Source organism: Barbus barbus, assembly GCF_936440315.1.
Source record: "Barbus barbus genome assembly, chromosome: 4".
Classification (NCBI taxonomy): domain Eukaryota; kingdom Metazoa; phylum Chordata; class Actinopteri; order Cypriniformes; family Cyprinidae; genus Barbus; species Barbus barbus.
In genome coordinates this window covers 24,857,611-24,875,465 of record NC_136732.1, presented here as the reverse complement: position 1 = coordinate 24,875,465, position 17,855 = coordinate 24,857,611, and the positions used below count along the sequence as shown (strand labels likewise).

The following is a 17,855-nucleotide window of genomic DNA, read 5'->3' as shown; positions in this document are numbered from 1 at the left end:
TTGATGTCCTTAACAGAGGCTCGAACCCGGGGCTCGGTTTGAGCATTGACTTCAACCCCCTACATAGGAGAATAACAGAAATAAAGGAGGAGATGGGGAGGTGGAGGGATGCCAGAAGATTTGTCACTGGGACGGCACAATAAGTGTTGCTTATATAGGTTAATGATTGACAAGACTGAATGATTAGGCTCCTCACGAACCTACATTTGGAACTTTCGCGTCAGAATTCTACAAGTAGGTGTTTACACTGGACACATGCACTAGAAAATATTTCTATGTTAATTATCATCTCAATGACGTCCAAACCGCATTAATAGAAGAATACACACATACAAAGGCTCAAAGATTTACAAACAACATAGCAGTTATAATAGTTTAGTAACAGTTAAATTATAGGATAATTAAAGGTGTGGTCCAATTTATAGGCCTAGCTTGTTTTGTTTTAATTTTTGGTGGTAAAATTTAGTCACTGGGAATTTTTGCGTGACGAGCGTAGACGAGCAGAAAGCTGTTATGAAGGTGACTTCTGTGTGAGCTGTGCTTCATACATAGCTACACTACTGGACCCTTTTCACATGTTTGGGTTTCTCAGAAGCCGTCATAGTTGGGTAAACTTCTATAGCGGTGACTAGGAGACTACATCAAATATATTTTTTTGTGTTTCCATTTGCTCAGATAGCAAAAGAAAAAATCCATGATACTGTTTTCATGACTTCCAAAAAGAGGACAAATTAATAAATAAAACAGAAAGATTGGTAATGGCAGGCAGAAGAGAAAACATTGTCAAATTTCCAGCACTCCCTCAGGCGCTGAAACACTATGTAGTTGTAATTTGATGCAAATGTAGGCCTAAAGAAAGTATAGTTTTACAAATGTACATTTTTAAATATAATAAACTTTGCAGTCACGTTTCTCCAAAAAAAAAAAGGAATCAACGAACAAAATGGTGGTCAAATGAGGAGGCAAGTTGAGCAACAGATTGCTTGATAACATGGACAAACTAAGTTTATCATAGTTTAGCCTATGACAAAACTGTGCTCGTTTTAATTAAAGTTAAAACGTCTAATTGTTCAATATTGCGTCATAGGACAATTGCAAGATGAACCTCACCAAATTGCGCATCCGAAAAATATTTCCCTAAGTAGGCAGCTTGCAAGTTTAAACGTCAAAGTGCTGTCTGGGTAGGCAGCTCACTAGGTTTTGAGACAGCCCCAAAGAGGGCGGAGGAATAACACTAATACCCACAAATCAAAACACGATCCGCTTCAAGTTTTCTCTCGGTTGTAGAAAGAAAGAAGTTTGACATGGAGAGTAGAAGTCATAGAGGATGACAAACTTTTGACTGACACATGTTTTCAGGAATGTGTTTTTCTCCATCATGTCCAGAAGATGATGGCCAAACTGCAGCTGAAACTTTTTCATAAGTGCTGGGGAAAGGAGTTTTCATGTAAGAGAGAGCGGACCAGGATCCCCGTACAAGTCCGTTCGCTTTATTAGTTAACTTGTGCATATTTCTGTATTTATCATCTACACGTGCTGTGTACTGGATTTTAACGTAAAACATTAAGAAGATTCAAAACTTCAACTCTATTCCTGACCTGTCAAATTGGCTTCATTGGCGCTCTAAAGCACAAAATCTCCGGTAATAGTATTGAATTGAACGGACATCATGCAGAAGCTGAATTCGGTAAACAGTCACGCGGAGCTCCAGCAGCGGCTGGCGGATCACGGCGGATCCGGAGACACGGCGAGGGAGAACGGCACGAAACACATCCCGAGTCACGCGGAACCTGTGGAGACGGTTGAGTGCTCCAGCAGAAAGATGCTGGTCGTGCTGGACATCCTCTGTCTGTTCGTGGGTAAGAGAATGAAAGTTGGGTGACACTTTGTAATAACTTAGATTATGATGTTAATGACTTAATGCTATGTTATTAGATTATTTGCAAGATATTATGAAATGACAGCAAAACTTGTACTGGGTTGAACTTTATAAGTAGGCTATTAACAACCATTATATGATGCTTTGCGAGTCAAAACAACGTTTCATGACGTTTCTATTAGAGCGTGCATTATATAATGTAGAAGTAATAATGAAGGTTATTGAAAATGTTGCCAAGCTGAAGTGTTTTTTCCACCCCCTCCCCTCCTATGCAAAGAAAACAAGTTTAAAACACCACAACAGATTTATTTGCAGGTTGTGGAACATCCACTTCATCTGTTTTCCTCATAAAAAAAAAAAAAAAAACCCACAAAAGATATTGATGTTTTACTGCTGTGTCAAAACTTGACATGGGAACAACATTTCAAAAGTGGAGAAATACAAAGTTGCTCTATCCAAATAATCCTCTCAAAAGCCAAATCAGAGCTCGGGAGAGGAAAATAAGTTCATAACCTCTGCACACGTGGTGTGTGTGTCTTGAGTTTAGAGTTGGCAGGAAAGTTTGTCCTGGGAAATTCAGTCGTATCCATGGAAACAAGCAGTTCTCCAGAGAAAAGTGAAACTGCCTTTTCAGATGCCGTGAACTGCATGTGTTGTTTACTTTGTTTGGGCAACACTTTATTGGAGCTTTCATTAAAACAGTATTAGTTTCACTGCAAACTGCACAATTATTACTGCTTCTACCTGATCAAACACATATTTAGAGCCATATTTATTTATTTTTGTAGTCAAAATAATTATACCAAATAAACTAATATTTTGGTCTTGTAATATTTTTAAATTCAATAGTTCTTTCTTTCTTTCTTTCTTTCTTTCTTTCTTTCTTTCTTTCTTTCTTTCTTTCTTTCTTTCTTTCTTTCTTTTATTTATTAAGCACTTTTACACAATTTGTCATTGAACAAAGTGCTGTACAAACACAAGCAATCATAACAACATACATCATTAACACCACATAAGATAACAATAAAATAAAATAAACCCCTCAGTTTGATAAACCTACAAAAGCAACTACTATACCCCATTAAATGCTAGAGCTAAGAGGTATTCTTTAAGCTTATGTTTAAAAACAGTGAATGTACGTTCCAATCTAATAGAAAGGGGTAGATCATTCCAGAGTTTTGGAGCTATCGCTACAAAAGCTCGATCTCCACTTCTGCGCTTTGTTCTTGGAGTCATTAAAACCAGCTGGTCAGCTGACCTCAAGGACCGTTTTGGTTCGTATTTCTTAATAAGATTTACCAGATACAATGGCGCCATACCATGCAATGATTTATGAACAAAAATTAAAATTGTAAAATTTATTCTGTAGTCAATTGGTAGCCAATTTAAAGAGCTCAATACTGGGGTAATGTGGTCTCTCTTACGAGTACCCGTCAAAAGTCTCGCAGCGGCGTTTTGAACTAATTGTAAGCGATTAATCAGTGTTTTATTTATGCCAATATATAACGCATTGCAATAATCTAGTCTTGTAAATATAAATGCATGAATGAGCTTTTCGAGATCACGAGTGGACAGAAATTATTTCACTTTCGCTATTCATTTCAAATGATAGAAACAAGACTTAACGACAGAATAAATCTGTCTCTCAAACCTAAGATCACTGTCGAAAAGAACACCTAGATTTCGGACTAATGGCTTACAAAAGGGGGCTAAATCACCCAGATCATCAAAATTATTTGGAACTCCAAACCACACAACTTCAGTTTTCTCTTCATTTAGTTTTAAAAAATTTAAAGATAACCATGACTTAATGTCATGTATACAATTTCGCAACAACTCTATTTGGTTCTTGCAGTTTTTTTGCAGAGGGAGATAAATTTGCATATCATCTGCATAAAAATGAAAGGGTATTCTATGCTTGCTAAAAATCGACCCAAGGGGTAGCAAATACAGGGAAAACAAAATTGGGCCAAGGATGGACCCCTGTGGAACCCCACAAAGCAGAGAGGCAGGTTGTGAACTATCTCGACCAATATTTACCGAAAAGGTTCTATTTAAAAGAAAAGACTTAAACCATGCAAGTGCTGTACCTTGAATTCCTACTACATTTTCTAGACGTGTAAGTAAAATGTCGTGGTCGATGGTGTCAAACGTAGCGCTAAGGTCTAATATAACAAGAACTGCAGGAGACCCTGAGTCGACTGCAGTCAGTAAGTCATTTAAAACCCTAATCAAGGCGGACTCTGTACTGTGAAAGGCCCTAAAACCTGACTGAAAAACCTCAAAGATATCGTTCTGAATCAAAAAGCTATTAATTTGATTCAAAACGACCTTCTCCAAAACCTTGGACAAAAAAGGTAGCTTCGAGATTGGCCGATAGTTTGATACGACGGCAGGGTCCAAGTGAGTTTTTTTCAAGAGGGGCTGAACAAGGGCATATTTAAAATGTTTAGGAACAACTCCAGTTAAAAGACTATTGTTTATAATGACTAAAATACTATGGCCAAGAACATCAAATGCTTCCTTTATTAATTTAGCTGGAATAATGTCTAATGAACAGTCAGTTATTTTTGACTGTTTGATTACCTCAGCTAGTGACTGCAAGGAGATCATTTCAAAATGGTCAAATGTAACAAATAGTGGCCGAACAACAGAGGGATCAAACAAACTAGGTTTGATTGTAGTTTTAATATCAGAGATCTTTCGGACAAAATAATCCAAAAAAGTCTCACAAGTTATGGCTGACAGATGGAATAGCACATCTGGTTTTGGATTAAAAACAGAATTTACTATATTAAATAAAACTTGGGGCTTGCTACTATTATTTGTAATTACTTCTGCAAAGTAATTCCTCTTAGCCATCTGTACGGTATTCTGATAGTTATCTTGAGACTCCCTTAGCATTTGAAAAGATACCTGTAACTTATCTTTTTTCCATTTTCGTTCAAGTTTTCTACAGGTTATCCTCAAACCACGAGTCACATCATTCAGCCAGGGCTCTGATCTAAATTTGCACTTTTTGACATGAAGTGGGGCTACTGAGTCCAAGAGGGATAAACAAACAGAATATAGCACCTCAAGTGAGGAGTCCACATTAAGAGAGAAACTATCCATAAAATCCAAAGGGTTAATTTCAATAAATTGGTCTTTAAATTGCTCTATTGCTCCAGCATTCAAAGCTCGTCGTAATTGGCTTTGAACTCTAGGTTTTTCAACTTTACGTGGTGTCAACATCTTAAAAATAATTGACTTATGGTCAGAAAAAGCTTGATCTGATATTTCAACATCAGCAATAGATAAACCATGAGTCAAAACTAGGTCTAAGATATGACCTTGAACATGAGTGGGTTTATGCACGTGTTGTATAAGATTAAAAGAATCAATTAAATTCAAAAAATCTCTTACCAATGGTTTTGTAGGACAACACACATGTATGTTAAAATCACCCACTAGTAGCAATTTATCATATTTCAGTACAATTTCACTTAAAAAATCAGTAAACTCACAAATAAAATCCTTGTTGTATGCAGGCGGTCGATATATAGATAGTTAATATAGATCTTACCATATTAGGTGACCTAAACTTTTTTTTTCATTCAGATATTTTCATATAAATATTTGCACATAGCCTCACTGATAAAAATGTTTAAATTAAGTAATTTGTGCTTGTTTTCCATTACAAATATGAACTAAACACTCTTAAATCAAGACTAAATATTAAATATAGACTAAGTATTAAGACTTGTTTTTTAAGTTTTTTTTAAGTTTTTGCTTCAAACTAAAAATCTGCCAGTGGGACAAAAAAAATTATCTTGTTTTGCCTTTGAAATACATTTGTTTTCTTACTCCATTGGCAGATGTTTTTTTTCATGTTTTAAGACAATATTTTAAATAATTTTACTTTTCAAGTAAATGTTTTTTTGCAGTGCATAAACTACAAATCAATTTCACATTATATAAGTTTGTTTATGACTTATTAATGAAAGTTATTATGAAGTGTAAAGTTTCCCTGCCACTTCCCAAAGACTTTTCATCCCTACAAATCCTAGCAAAATGTTGTCCTGTTTGTTTGTTGACGCAATTACTGCTTTCTGCTATACTACTAGTAAAATTAGTGCACACCCCATCGGTTTCAGATGATTTAATGTGTCACACCAACATTCATAACAGGGATGAGGGGATAAACACTTCAATTATGTTTTTTTTGTCGTTGCTTTTGGTGTGCCAAATAGAACCTGTCCAGGCAGACAGACAGGTTACAGTTCACCGGCTTGACTGTGTGGATCACTTTCATGAGACCTGCTGTAGGCCTCCAGGTAAATGTCCTCATCCCACAGAATCTGTTTTTAGAAACATGTCTGGTTCCTGCTTGAGGTTTATAGAGGAAAGGGCCTCCTTTGATTTCAGATGACTGTCACTTTCTGCCTTATGACGTTACAGACGTGCACTCAGCAGTTTTGTGTACTCTAACTGGATTAATTCATGATTAAGAGAGAGGAGTAATTATAACCGTCTGATGACAGACTGGAGAAAGTCCAGAGTAAGCAGAGAGGAACTGGGCTGTGGGATGAGGCATGACGTGATAAAGGATGGGGGTATTTGTGATTGCTTACTTTGATTAACATTGTACACGCATTTCCCTCTTTTTATATACATGGAGCTTGTGTGACTTCCTCCTAACATTTCTGTGATCCTGTAATTACTCACCCTCATGTCGTTCCAAACACGTAAGACCTTTATTCATCATCAGAACACAAATTAAGGTATTTTTGATGAAATCCGAGAGCTTTCTGATCCTACATAGACAGCAACACAAGTACCATGTTTAAAGCTCAAAAAGTTTGTAAGGACACTTCATGGTACTCTTGTGAACACGTAAGGAAGACTGACACGGAAGAGAAGAAATGGTTGAATAAAGTCATTTTGTTTTCTTTGCGCACAAGAAGTATTCTTCATAGCTTCATAACATTATAGTCGAACCACTGATGTTACATGTACTATTTTAACTATGTCCTTACTACCTTTCTAGGCAATGCATGTGGTTGTTGTATTGCTGTCTATGCAGAGTCAGAAAGCTCTCGGATTTCATCAAAAATGTCTAATTTGTGTTCCAATGATGAACGAAGGTTTTTCGGGTTTGGAACTACATGACGGTGAGTAATTAATGACAGAATTTTCATTTTTGGGTGTACTATCCTTTTAAATTCAAATGCTGGATGTACTAACAAGCACTTATGTTAAACTAAAATATACTTTAGTGTCATTTCTATCTAAATTTAAATATATTATTCATTATTTATAATGATGAAGGTTAAATTTTGTGCATTCAGAAAATATGAATTACATATTATTTCATTAATTTAATAATTTATTTTAAGACTATTCATTTGAAATTTTACCAAAGTGTACTTTTTAAAAGTGAACTTAAGTGTGCTGTAAAACAGCCAATAGAAACACGCCTGTGACTGCACAACAGTTCTGCTGTATACTAATGCTGAAAGTTGTTTGGTAACAGTAAACAATCTACATTTCATGAATAGTACTCATTAGCATAAATTTAGTCTGCATTTTATTACCAGCATATTTGAATGTTTACTAAACACTGGTGTTGTTCATCGTATTGCTACTGGCTTACTGCGGTTTAAGCTTGAGACTATGGCAGGCTGAAGACTTGTAACTGATTTCAGTGTGTTGTTTTTCAGCAGTGAATAGGGTATTCATGCCACGGCATTCTGATCCACTTATAATAAGCCAACAAAGCTGGAATAAGAGCAGCTTTGATGGGAGATCTGTCGGAGAATCTCTTGCTGTGCATGTGAATGTGAGCGCCGACTGCATCAGCAGCGGAAAACAACACTGCAGATTGTTTACAGAGGCACTCAGACACGCTGAGACGATCGATCACTCACTTGGCTCCGTTTCTCTGCAACTCTTTTGTCAGTACATTCCACTTGGCCTGACTGCGATTCATAAGGAGGTTCTGGAGAAATGCTTGCCCTGGAGATATGCTTGAGTACCTGTGGTTTGAGTGGGTCAAAGGTGAAAGTGTGAAAAAAAGGTCACAGGCATACCTGAGTGTGTGTTGTGAGAGAGAATGCTGAAACAAGCACTACTGATTCCCTATCACCCTCTCCCACAATTTCACAATCCTCATATAGTAGTGAAATTGAAAACAAAAAAAAACAAAAAACTTTTTATGTTGAACCATCTTATATGGTCGTAAATGGCTGCAGGACAGTACAGTGCCAGATCTCACTTTGACACTAGAAAGGAAAGTTGGCAAGATAAACATTGCATTTTGCCTCATCTGAAAGTAAACAACAAAGTTTATAAGGTTGTGAAGTTTGAAGGTCATATGCTTTACAGACAGACAGGCGGACGGATAGATTTCTGTATAGCTGATGGCTGGTTTATAATTTATATAATAATATATATATATTAGGGATGCACGATATGAAAAATTTTAACCGATACCGATTTTAACCGATATTTTAACCGATACCGATAACTGATAATTTAGTCCTTCTCGTGGCCGTTGTCGATACCGATAAGTTCATATTTTTATATTATAATTTTCATATAATCTGCAGTTTGTGCACCCAGGAGAATACAAAATCTAAGATTCACAGCTTAAACTGATATTTTAGTAGCTCTGGACTAACTATAGCAAACATCAGTCCTGACTCAAATGTTTTTTATTTTTTGTGTAAGGCACCACAATACTTTGTAACAGAAATGGTTTAACAGAATTATGACAGAACTATGGTTTATCTGCAATTAACAACTCATTAACAACAAATTTATATTCAGATATTTCATGCATAAAGAAATGCATCTATTCAACGTTTTTAGTGTACGAGGATGAGAAATTTATATAGTCTTTAAGCAGTGTTGGGAGTAAGGCGTTACAAAAGTAATGCATTACAGTAACGTATTACTTTTTGCTGTAATGCAGTAGTGTAAGGCATTACTAATCAATTTTCAGTAATATTTTACTCGGTACATGTTCAGTAACGATTGCATTACAATACACTTTTATCCCCCAATTATTATTATTATTTTTATTTATTTAATTTAAAGTCAGGCTCCTACTTTTTTATGTCCCTATAGGGCCAGGCTTCGGGCCAATATTCACGTCATAGTTCAGACGTGGGCCAGGTTTCGGACCTGTTTTAGGCTTCTCCTTATCTTTATATTTTAGACATCCATCAATTATTGATGAAAAAAAATTGCTGCGCTGGTGGAAACAACATGAGTCCGTGCTGCCGCGACTGTCAAGAGAGGCTCGACAGTGTTTAGTGTCCTGCAGCAGCAGCGAGCCGTCAGCACAGCTGAAGAGTTCTTCTTCAAATACACCAATAAAGCAAAAGCCCCAGCAAAAGTAATTACCATGAATGTGTCCGGGGAAATAGTAAGGATTCACCATGTTAGACGCGCCTTTAGAGAGAAGTGAATCTTCACGGATAACGATTGTATTAAATGGTTTTTGTTTTCGTTTTTATTTATTTCGTTAAGTAGCAATTTAAAGCTTTCTTTAGATATATTTATCATGTCTGTGAGGCATGTATTTCGGTTCATTTTTGTGAACGAACGACAGTCGCACATCACAGATCAGATTTCATTTATCACCTGAGGAGAGAGTCAAGCTGACTGACAAGAGTGAGGTGAAAAAGACAAGACGATGGCAGAAGAGTTTCAAAACTAAATGTAAAAGCGGCTGTTTTAAACATATTTTTGGATTTTGAAAAGCCTGTTGACCTGCCATTTATCTAAGGTGATATTGGAAGGTCTATTTATTTATTTATTTTTTAAAACATTCGTTACTCATTTAGCCTATTTGGTTCCACAGTATTTGCTGATTTTTATTTTATTTAAACTGTGATATTTTTTCCATTATTTTACATCAAGGTGTATGCAGTCCGTGCCTCAAAACGTTCCATCTCACTAATAAACGTTCTACGTTTTATAATTATTTGTTCCTCAGTCTTTACTGATTTTCAGTTTTGTATAGGCCTACCATGCATATTTAACATTTGTAAGTTATCTGTTATTTTATATTAGGCATAGCCTATAGCATGGTGCATTTTTATTCGTTTGGTTAATAAAAGTTAGCTATATATTCTATGTTGTATTTTGTAATTGATGCCGAATTTCCGTTAATTTAAAGTGAAAATAAAATACGCACGGTGCTTTTACAAGCTATTTAAGCAAAGGAAAGTGAGAAAACTCAAGCGAACTAAAAACAAACAACTGCTTGTTGCCGAATTGCCACTAATTTGAAATTAAAAAAATAAAACGTGCACAGAGCTTACAAGCTATTTAAAACCGAAGGAAAGCGAGGAAAAGAGAGAACACTCAAACAACCCCCCATCCACCGAGGTGATACCGGTAAGATGTTGACACACGTCGATTAACCAGTGGGAAAATTTCCTCACGGTCACAACCCTATTTGATGCCTTTTTTCCTCCTTTCGGAATCCTTGCTGGACATGTGTTGGAAATAGCAATGGCATTGTCCTCCTCTGCCACCGAGAAAAACTTCCAGACCGCCGAAGACATGTTCGCAAATGATGACGTAATGAGCACAACACATGCTGAGAGTCACTGCAGTTTAAAGCTGCAATCACTTGCACTCGGAAAGAAGATGAATCTCAGATAAATCAGACTGATTGATTGATTTACCAGCAAGCATACTTTATCGGATCTAGTTATCAGATTTAATTTATTTATCGCAGCAATAAAAATGACATAATTTTCTCTCATATCGGTCGATAATTTATCTGTCCGATAAATATCGTGCATCCCTAATAAACAGTTCCAAAACTCTTCTGGCTCACCTTTGCATTTTTGCAAACTCTAATCTTGCCTTTCTATTTTTGTTGCTGGTCAGAGGTTTGCATCTTGCTGTGTAGCATCTGTAATTCTGTGTCAAAGTCTCCTGAGGACAGTAGATTGTCAGAGCATCACCCCAGCTTTCTGGAAGTTGTTGGTGATTTTACAGACACGTCTTTTAGGATTCATTTTCACAGCTTTTATGATTACTGTTGTTTTCTCAGCTGATCAGGGGTGCGTTTCCCGAACAACGACGTAACTCGCTGATTAACCACCATAGTATGATCCATCGTTTTGGAAACGAACTAACTAGTCACGACTGTTTCCCGAAACCATAGTACCTGTGTCGCAGATCCATCGTTTAAACCACATTAGTTCAACAACATAGGGCCATTGTTAATGACGTCACACACATGTAGTGGAGGAATAACTTAAGCTATTTAACTGATTAGCGATCTCTAAGATGCTACTATATTGAACATGGCACCTACTGACTAATTTACTGCTTTTTGTTCCCTGTCATTTTGCTTTATTTGATGTTTGATTAATCGCGGGTTCCCTCTTACATCATACTATGGGGTTCCCGCAGGCATTTATGCACATGCGCACTCTTCAAAAAGCGGTGCTTACAATGGACGTGCAAACACACATAATTAAAATGCATTTATATTTACATAGAATGGATGATACAGATAGTACTGCATGTAAGCTTGCTTTTTGTGCCCAAGAGCATATTTATTTATGCCCATATATCTTACTAACAAGAAACTATGCTTCTAACCACAGGTCGAGAGCTGTAGTTCCAACCACGTAAGTTTGTGACGCTGATTGCGAATGTTCGGTTGAACTATGGTTTCGGAAAACACCTAATCTTTGAACTATGCTGGTAACGACGGAACTTGCGACCATAGTTGGCTAACGATGCCTTTGGGAAACGCACCCCAGGTCGTTGTTGGTTGCTGGTGTCGTTGGTGGTTTCCAAACTCTTGATTTCTCCATGCCCTTTGTTTATGCTAGAGCTCTGATTGACTTCCTCTTTTCTTTTAGCATCCAAATTGCTTGCTTTTCTCTCAAAGTCAGCTCCCTCATCTTCATCCTGGTTTGTGTGTGTCATCATCGAATGCAAGATTCAGAATACAGAAGTCATGGATATAACTGATACAACACATTCCCTGCTTTTAATATCTGAAGAATTAATGCAACAGGACACAGCTGATCACTTAGAAAGACCCGTGAGGCAACTGTTCCAATACTTATGCTCACATCAGATAGAGGGATTAAACTCTAAAAGTGCTGAACTTCTTAGCTGGTAAAACATATATGTGTTGAATCACCCAATAATAAAATGGGACATTCTGTAGTTTTGTCTCATATTCATCTTTTAATCATATTTGCAAATGTCTTGACTCCACAACCTACAGAGCAATTTGTCTTTACTGTTCCAATACTTTTGGAGGGCACTGTATACTGTATATAAATCCTGAATATACAGTTCTTAAGTCTAAATATAAGCAAGTACATACAATCTAGAATATAAGAGAGATGTCACGGTTCAGTACATACTTCGGTTCGGGGGTCACGGTTCGATACGATTTCAGTACAACAGGAAAAAAAAAAGAAATCTACTACGTTCAGTTTCTTTTCATTTATTTCGAACAGACAGTAATGCTAAATTACAATTTGTTCCACCTAGATGTGAAAATACTAAATATTATTACATGTTATATATATATATATAAAATCTGTTTTGTTTTCATTGTGAGTGTACACAATTAAAAGCAGACCTTTATACAGTGATTTTTAATAAGGCAAGTGTTTAAAGTTAATTCTGCTGGTACAAGGAAACAGTTGAAGTGATTGCGCCGGAGTGCGCGTGCACACACACACACACACACACACAAACACAAACAAAAAAAACACAAACATCTGTTCCAGCATTGCTAACTTGACAGCGCAGTTGGTACTTTATCAAAATAAAATACAGTGAGCCAAACATCAGGGCGCCCGCCTCTGTGTCACACGAACTGAAGTTGGAACTCTGAACTCTGTTGGAATGCGACTGAAGTACAAAGCCTTTAATTTACATAATAAATAATGGTTAACATTCAGATACGTTACATCGAAAATATGGAAATGGAGGAATGAGAGAGGTAGGATACAGGAGCACAAAGCCCCATTTCGCAAACTGTTGAGTGCGCAAGCCTTTAAAGTATACTCCTTTGTCAGTCCACGTGAGAGACGCGTTCATAATCAGCACATGGTTATTGTCTAGGGGGCTTTGTTTTCAAGTGCGCAATTCATGGCATTTGCTGTTCTTCTGCTGGCGGTTATCAAACAGCATTGGATGTAAATATATAAATAATGAATATATAGTACATTAGTCTAAATAAGTACATAAAATTGAAATATTTTTAACATATAATGCGTAAAATATATATTTAAAAAAATCTAATATTTATACTTTTTATAGATGTAAATAGGTAAATCCTGAATACACAGTACATAAGTTTAAAATATGTTCATATAAAATACATACAATAAATTATAATTTTACAAATGTGTATATAAAAAAGTTAATTCTGAATGTATAGATTTTAAATTTTAATTCATATGTGTAATTATCATATATTTTTGTTATATATTTAACAAAAATTGTTCTGTCTGGTTGCTAGGCAGTTTTTAGGATGTTTCTGTGGTTTTTATGTAGCTGCTATGTTGTTTATAAAGTCTTTTGTGACCCTGGACCACAAAACCAGTCTTAAGTCGCTGGGGTATATTTGTAGCAATAGCCAAAAATACATTGTATGGGTCAAAATTATTGATTTTTCTTTTATGTAAAAAATCATTAGTACATTAAGTAAAGATCATGTTATGTGAATATATTTTGTAAATTTCCTACTGTAAATATATCAAAACTTACTTTTTGATTAGTAATATACATTGCTAAAAACTTAATTTGGACAACTTTAAAGGCGATTTCCTTAATATTTAGATTTTTTTTTTTTGCACCCTCAGATTCCAGATTTTCAAATAGTTGTATCTCAGCCACATATTGTCCGTATACATCAATGGAAAGCTTATTTATTCAGCTTTCATGTGATACATAAAACTCAATTTTGAAAAAATTGACCCCTATGACTGGTTTTGTGGTCCAGGGTCCAGGTCACTTTTGTCGAATAAAATCAAGTGTAATGGCAGTCCCTTAGAAAAACTGGTAACACTTTACAATAAGGTTTTGTATTAAGTAATGTTAAAGGTGCCATAGAATGCATTGATACAGTATTTTAAATTGTTCTCTGATATCTACACAGAAGGTATGTGGCTTAAGTAAGGGCAAAAAATCTCCAGAAACGATTTTACATGTCCATTTACAACCCTAGGATTTCTCCCTAGAATGAAACGGTCTGTTATTGGCTTATTTGGCAGGGTCATGAATAATAATGAGCTCTGCTCTGATTGGCTGTTTCACAGTGCTGCTCAATGTTTAGCTCTGCTCTGATTGGCTGTTTCACAGTACGGCTCATCAGCAAGAAGGAAGCACAGGGAGGAAAATATATATTTAAATACTTTCTCTCGCAGTTATATCGTCGGGTAATTATACTGTATATAAAACGCGGGCATCAGGGAGCCGTTATTAATATGCCAGGCATTGAAACTGCTTTTGAACGATCCATCGATCGCGTTATAATTTCACTTTCAAGAGACGCGATCACACAAACTATGTTTACATTATGGAGCAACAGTACTTACCACACATTTCACAAGATCAGATGCTTGTCAGTGGTGCTCAGGATCTGTAAGTCATTCGCCATCATCCTCATCTCTCCTTACTGAGAGTGAAATCGTATGTACTGTAACAGGCTACCGCTAGCAAGGAGCTAACCATGTCCCTTTAGTGGCTTGCGTTATTTGCTTTCTGTGCCTTTCTGAATACAGACACCAACCCATCCCTGCACTTCACACCCCCTGCACGGCCTGGAACATAACATTTATTTTGTTATTTTCGCTGTTGTCCGCGCTTGTTTATTTACAATACCTGCAGAGCTTCTGATGGTTCAGCCGGCTTAGAACAAGGGCGGGTTTATGCAAATGTTGGGGGCGTAGTGATCCCGACTGTTGCGTCACAGTCGGTGTTATGTTCTGATTCGCCTGTTTTTCAGTGGTCTTTTTTAATCACGAGATTTACATATGAAGGAGGAAACTATGGTGTTTGAGGCTCACTGTATGTCATTTCCATGTACAGAACTGTTATTATTTAAATATGCCAGGGTAAAGACAGTTTTTCATTCTATGGCACCTTTAACAAAGATTATACTGTACAGTGTAACAGTGCAAAAAAAGTGTATCAGTCATTATTAGTTAATGTTGGTTAATGCATTAAATACAGTTAACGTCTCGGTTACATAGGTAACCCTCGTTCCCTGAAGGAGGGAACAGAGACGTACGTCGGACTGACCGACTGAATGGGAACAAATGGAACCTTATTGTAGAGTGTTACCGAAAAAGTGGTAGTACCATTAAAATATACCCTACAATATATCAATAACTTGATAGCATATAGTTTTATTTGAAATACCCCGCAACACTTTTTTTTGTGGTTTAATGATATATATTTTAAAATGAGCCATTGATAACATCAGTGAACACATCAGTGAACAATGGCACTGTCAGTGATAGTGTTTTTGTGAATGATTTGGTTTCAGCGCTGCTTCAGTGATTCAGTGTTTATTTGAACCCTGAGTGCCTCACCAGATTTGTGCAGGTAAGACACCCGCAGCTCTGATCTAAAGGAAATGATTGAGACATCAAAGCGAAAGACACAGACATGACAGTGAGTGTGTATGTGTGTTAACATCTCATTGAGCGAGTAAAGCATTTATTCAGGGAGGACAGGCGTCCTATCATTTGGGGTGATGCTGCACCTGAATGAAGCCCCTCTTCCTGTTTATTACTTCTCTCTCCTTCACCTTTCTTCTCTGCCATAAAATGCTGCGTCTAATCGAAGGCACTCTTACAAAAAGCCAGTGGAGTGTGTGGCAGTGTGAGGCCTGTAGGAGTGTGTGTGTGTGTGTGTGTGTGTATAAAGTGTCTGTTTGTATAAAACGTCTTGTGTTTCCATTGAGTTGGCAGAGAAAGCTGTCGAGTGAGACAGTGAGATTGCGGCACGCTGCAGCATGTCAGTTATGTGGGCGGCAGCACATTCAGGCTTGCTCAGGAGCACATGGCGTCTGCTGTTTCCACAAGCTCATTCATGTTGATAAATGCACACAGCAAATGGATCTCTGTTCTCTTCACATTAATAGCTCAATCATAATGTCAGTGTGACAGCATCAAATATGGTATTGGATAATGCTGTATGCTCTTGCTATAAATCTGCATACACATCAATCTATCGATCCGTCCGTCCGTCCCTCTGTCTCTCTCTCTCTCTCTCTCTCTCTCTCTCTCTCTCTCTTTCTCTAATAAACCTAATATAAATCCTAAATATAATATAGTCTTTTACATTTCATATATTACATTTCTATAATAAAATACATTTTACATTAAATACACAATTCTTAATCTTAATGTATCTGATTGTTTATATAATTTCCTTTAAAATAAATTGTAATTCATTATATAATTATCTGTAAAATATTTAGCTTTAGATTTATTCAATTACCTTTTATTTATTTTGTTTTATGTGAATGTATAATAAATTATAATTAAATATTTAAACAATACATAGTTAATATATGTTTAGATTTTATTGAATGATATTGTCCTTTTATTTAATTATTTTATTTATATAATTTAATAAGAAATAATGAAATAAAAGCTCCATATAATTCAATAAAATCTAAACACACACACACACACACACACACACACACACACACAATGTATGCATACACACACACACACACACACACACACACACACACACACACATAAAGCTTAAATTCATAAAGCTTTACACCTGTTTTATTAGCAAATAATCATCCTATCAGAGGTAGTGTAGTTGTACTATAAATGACCATAGAGACCACCCTGCCATTATCTCTGTCTGTGTTCTCCCCTCTGGCTAAAGTGCATTAGTCTAGCATCAGACTCGCTCTAAGCTACTCAACGCTGATCCACTGGAGCCTGCCAACTCTCAGCTGAACACAGGGTTACAGCTATAAATGAGGAAACCGCCCTGGGCCGTCAGAGACTGAGAGTTTGTGTGAGTTTGCTGGTGGATTAATTCTGTTGTTATGGATTTGGTGAAAGGTCAGAGGTTAAAGGACAGTGCTGGTTGAGATCTATGATAGCAGCTCATCTCCCTCATGAGTGAAAGGAAACCAGAGTGAATCTTGCTGAGAGACACAACAAATTAGAGGATTACACTGATTTTTTGCAAGAGAGGAGCAAATGAGTGGCAGTTAGCAGCACAATTATCACAGCTCTATTAGCGAAAAGTATATGCAGCCCTGTCTGTTCCTGTCTGATTTTGTTGCCTATACTGTGGTCTCAACCGTATCAGAGGAATGTATGAACTAATGACTCCCCCTGCTCTTCTCCACTTCTTTGAATCAGACAGACATGTTCCCCCTTAAGATGTGCCATAATAACTGTATATAACATCAGCTTTTGTCAAGCCATCTCACTCACTGATTAATGGAAGCTTATTTCCATCATGATAAAAATATAAAAAAGATAATTATGACTTATTCTCATAAGTTATAAAGTCACAATTGTGAATTTTTTGTCTCATATTTCTGACTTTTTATTCAGAATCCTGCGTTTACATCTTGCAATTAACAATTCACAATTGTGAGATACAGTTGTGATATACTCTCAATTGCAAGTTTATGTATCGCAATTATGACTTTTGTTTCTCAAACTCAAACTCATGACTTTTGAGTTTCATTTCAAAGTTAATAACTTATAAAACTTTTTTAGGTTCTGATATAAGCTTTTGAGAAACTTAATTCTGAGAAAAAAAAACAATTGTGAGAATTAAACTGTTTACACCTTGCAATTCTGACTTTTTTTGTCAAAATTTTAAGTTAGCATCTCACAATTAATAAATCGCAATTGTGGCATGTAAACGTGCAATTTGGAGAAAAAAGTTGGAATTTTGAAATATAAACTCGCAATTCTGATTTTACATCTCGCAATTA

The 17,855-nt window shown here is 36.3% G+C and overlaps 1 protein-coding gene across 1 annotated transcript in view; it reads left to right on the top strand.

Annotated features, from left to right (window-relative positions):
* Positions 1–1,279: 1,279 nt before the first annotated feature.
* LOC306860310 (phospholipid phosphatase 3-like) overlaps positions 1,280–17,855 on the top strand; it is a 42,531-nt gene continuing 25,955 nt past the window's right edge. The window contains exon 1 of the mRNA XM_079401945.1: positions 1,280–1,859. Within this exon, the coding sequence (XP_079258071.1) occupies positions 1,670–1,859 (190 nt within the window). The 5' untranslated portion in view covers positions 1,280–1,669. The remainder of the gene's footprint in view (positions 1,860–17,855) is intronic.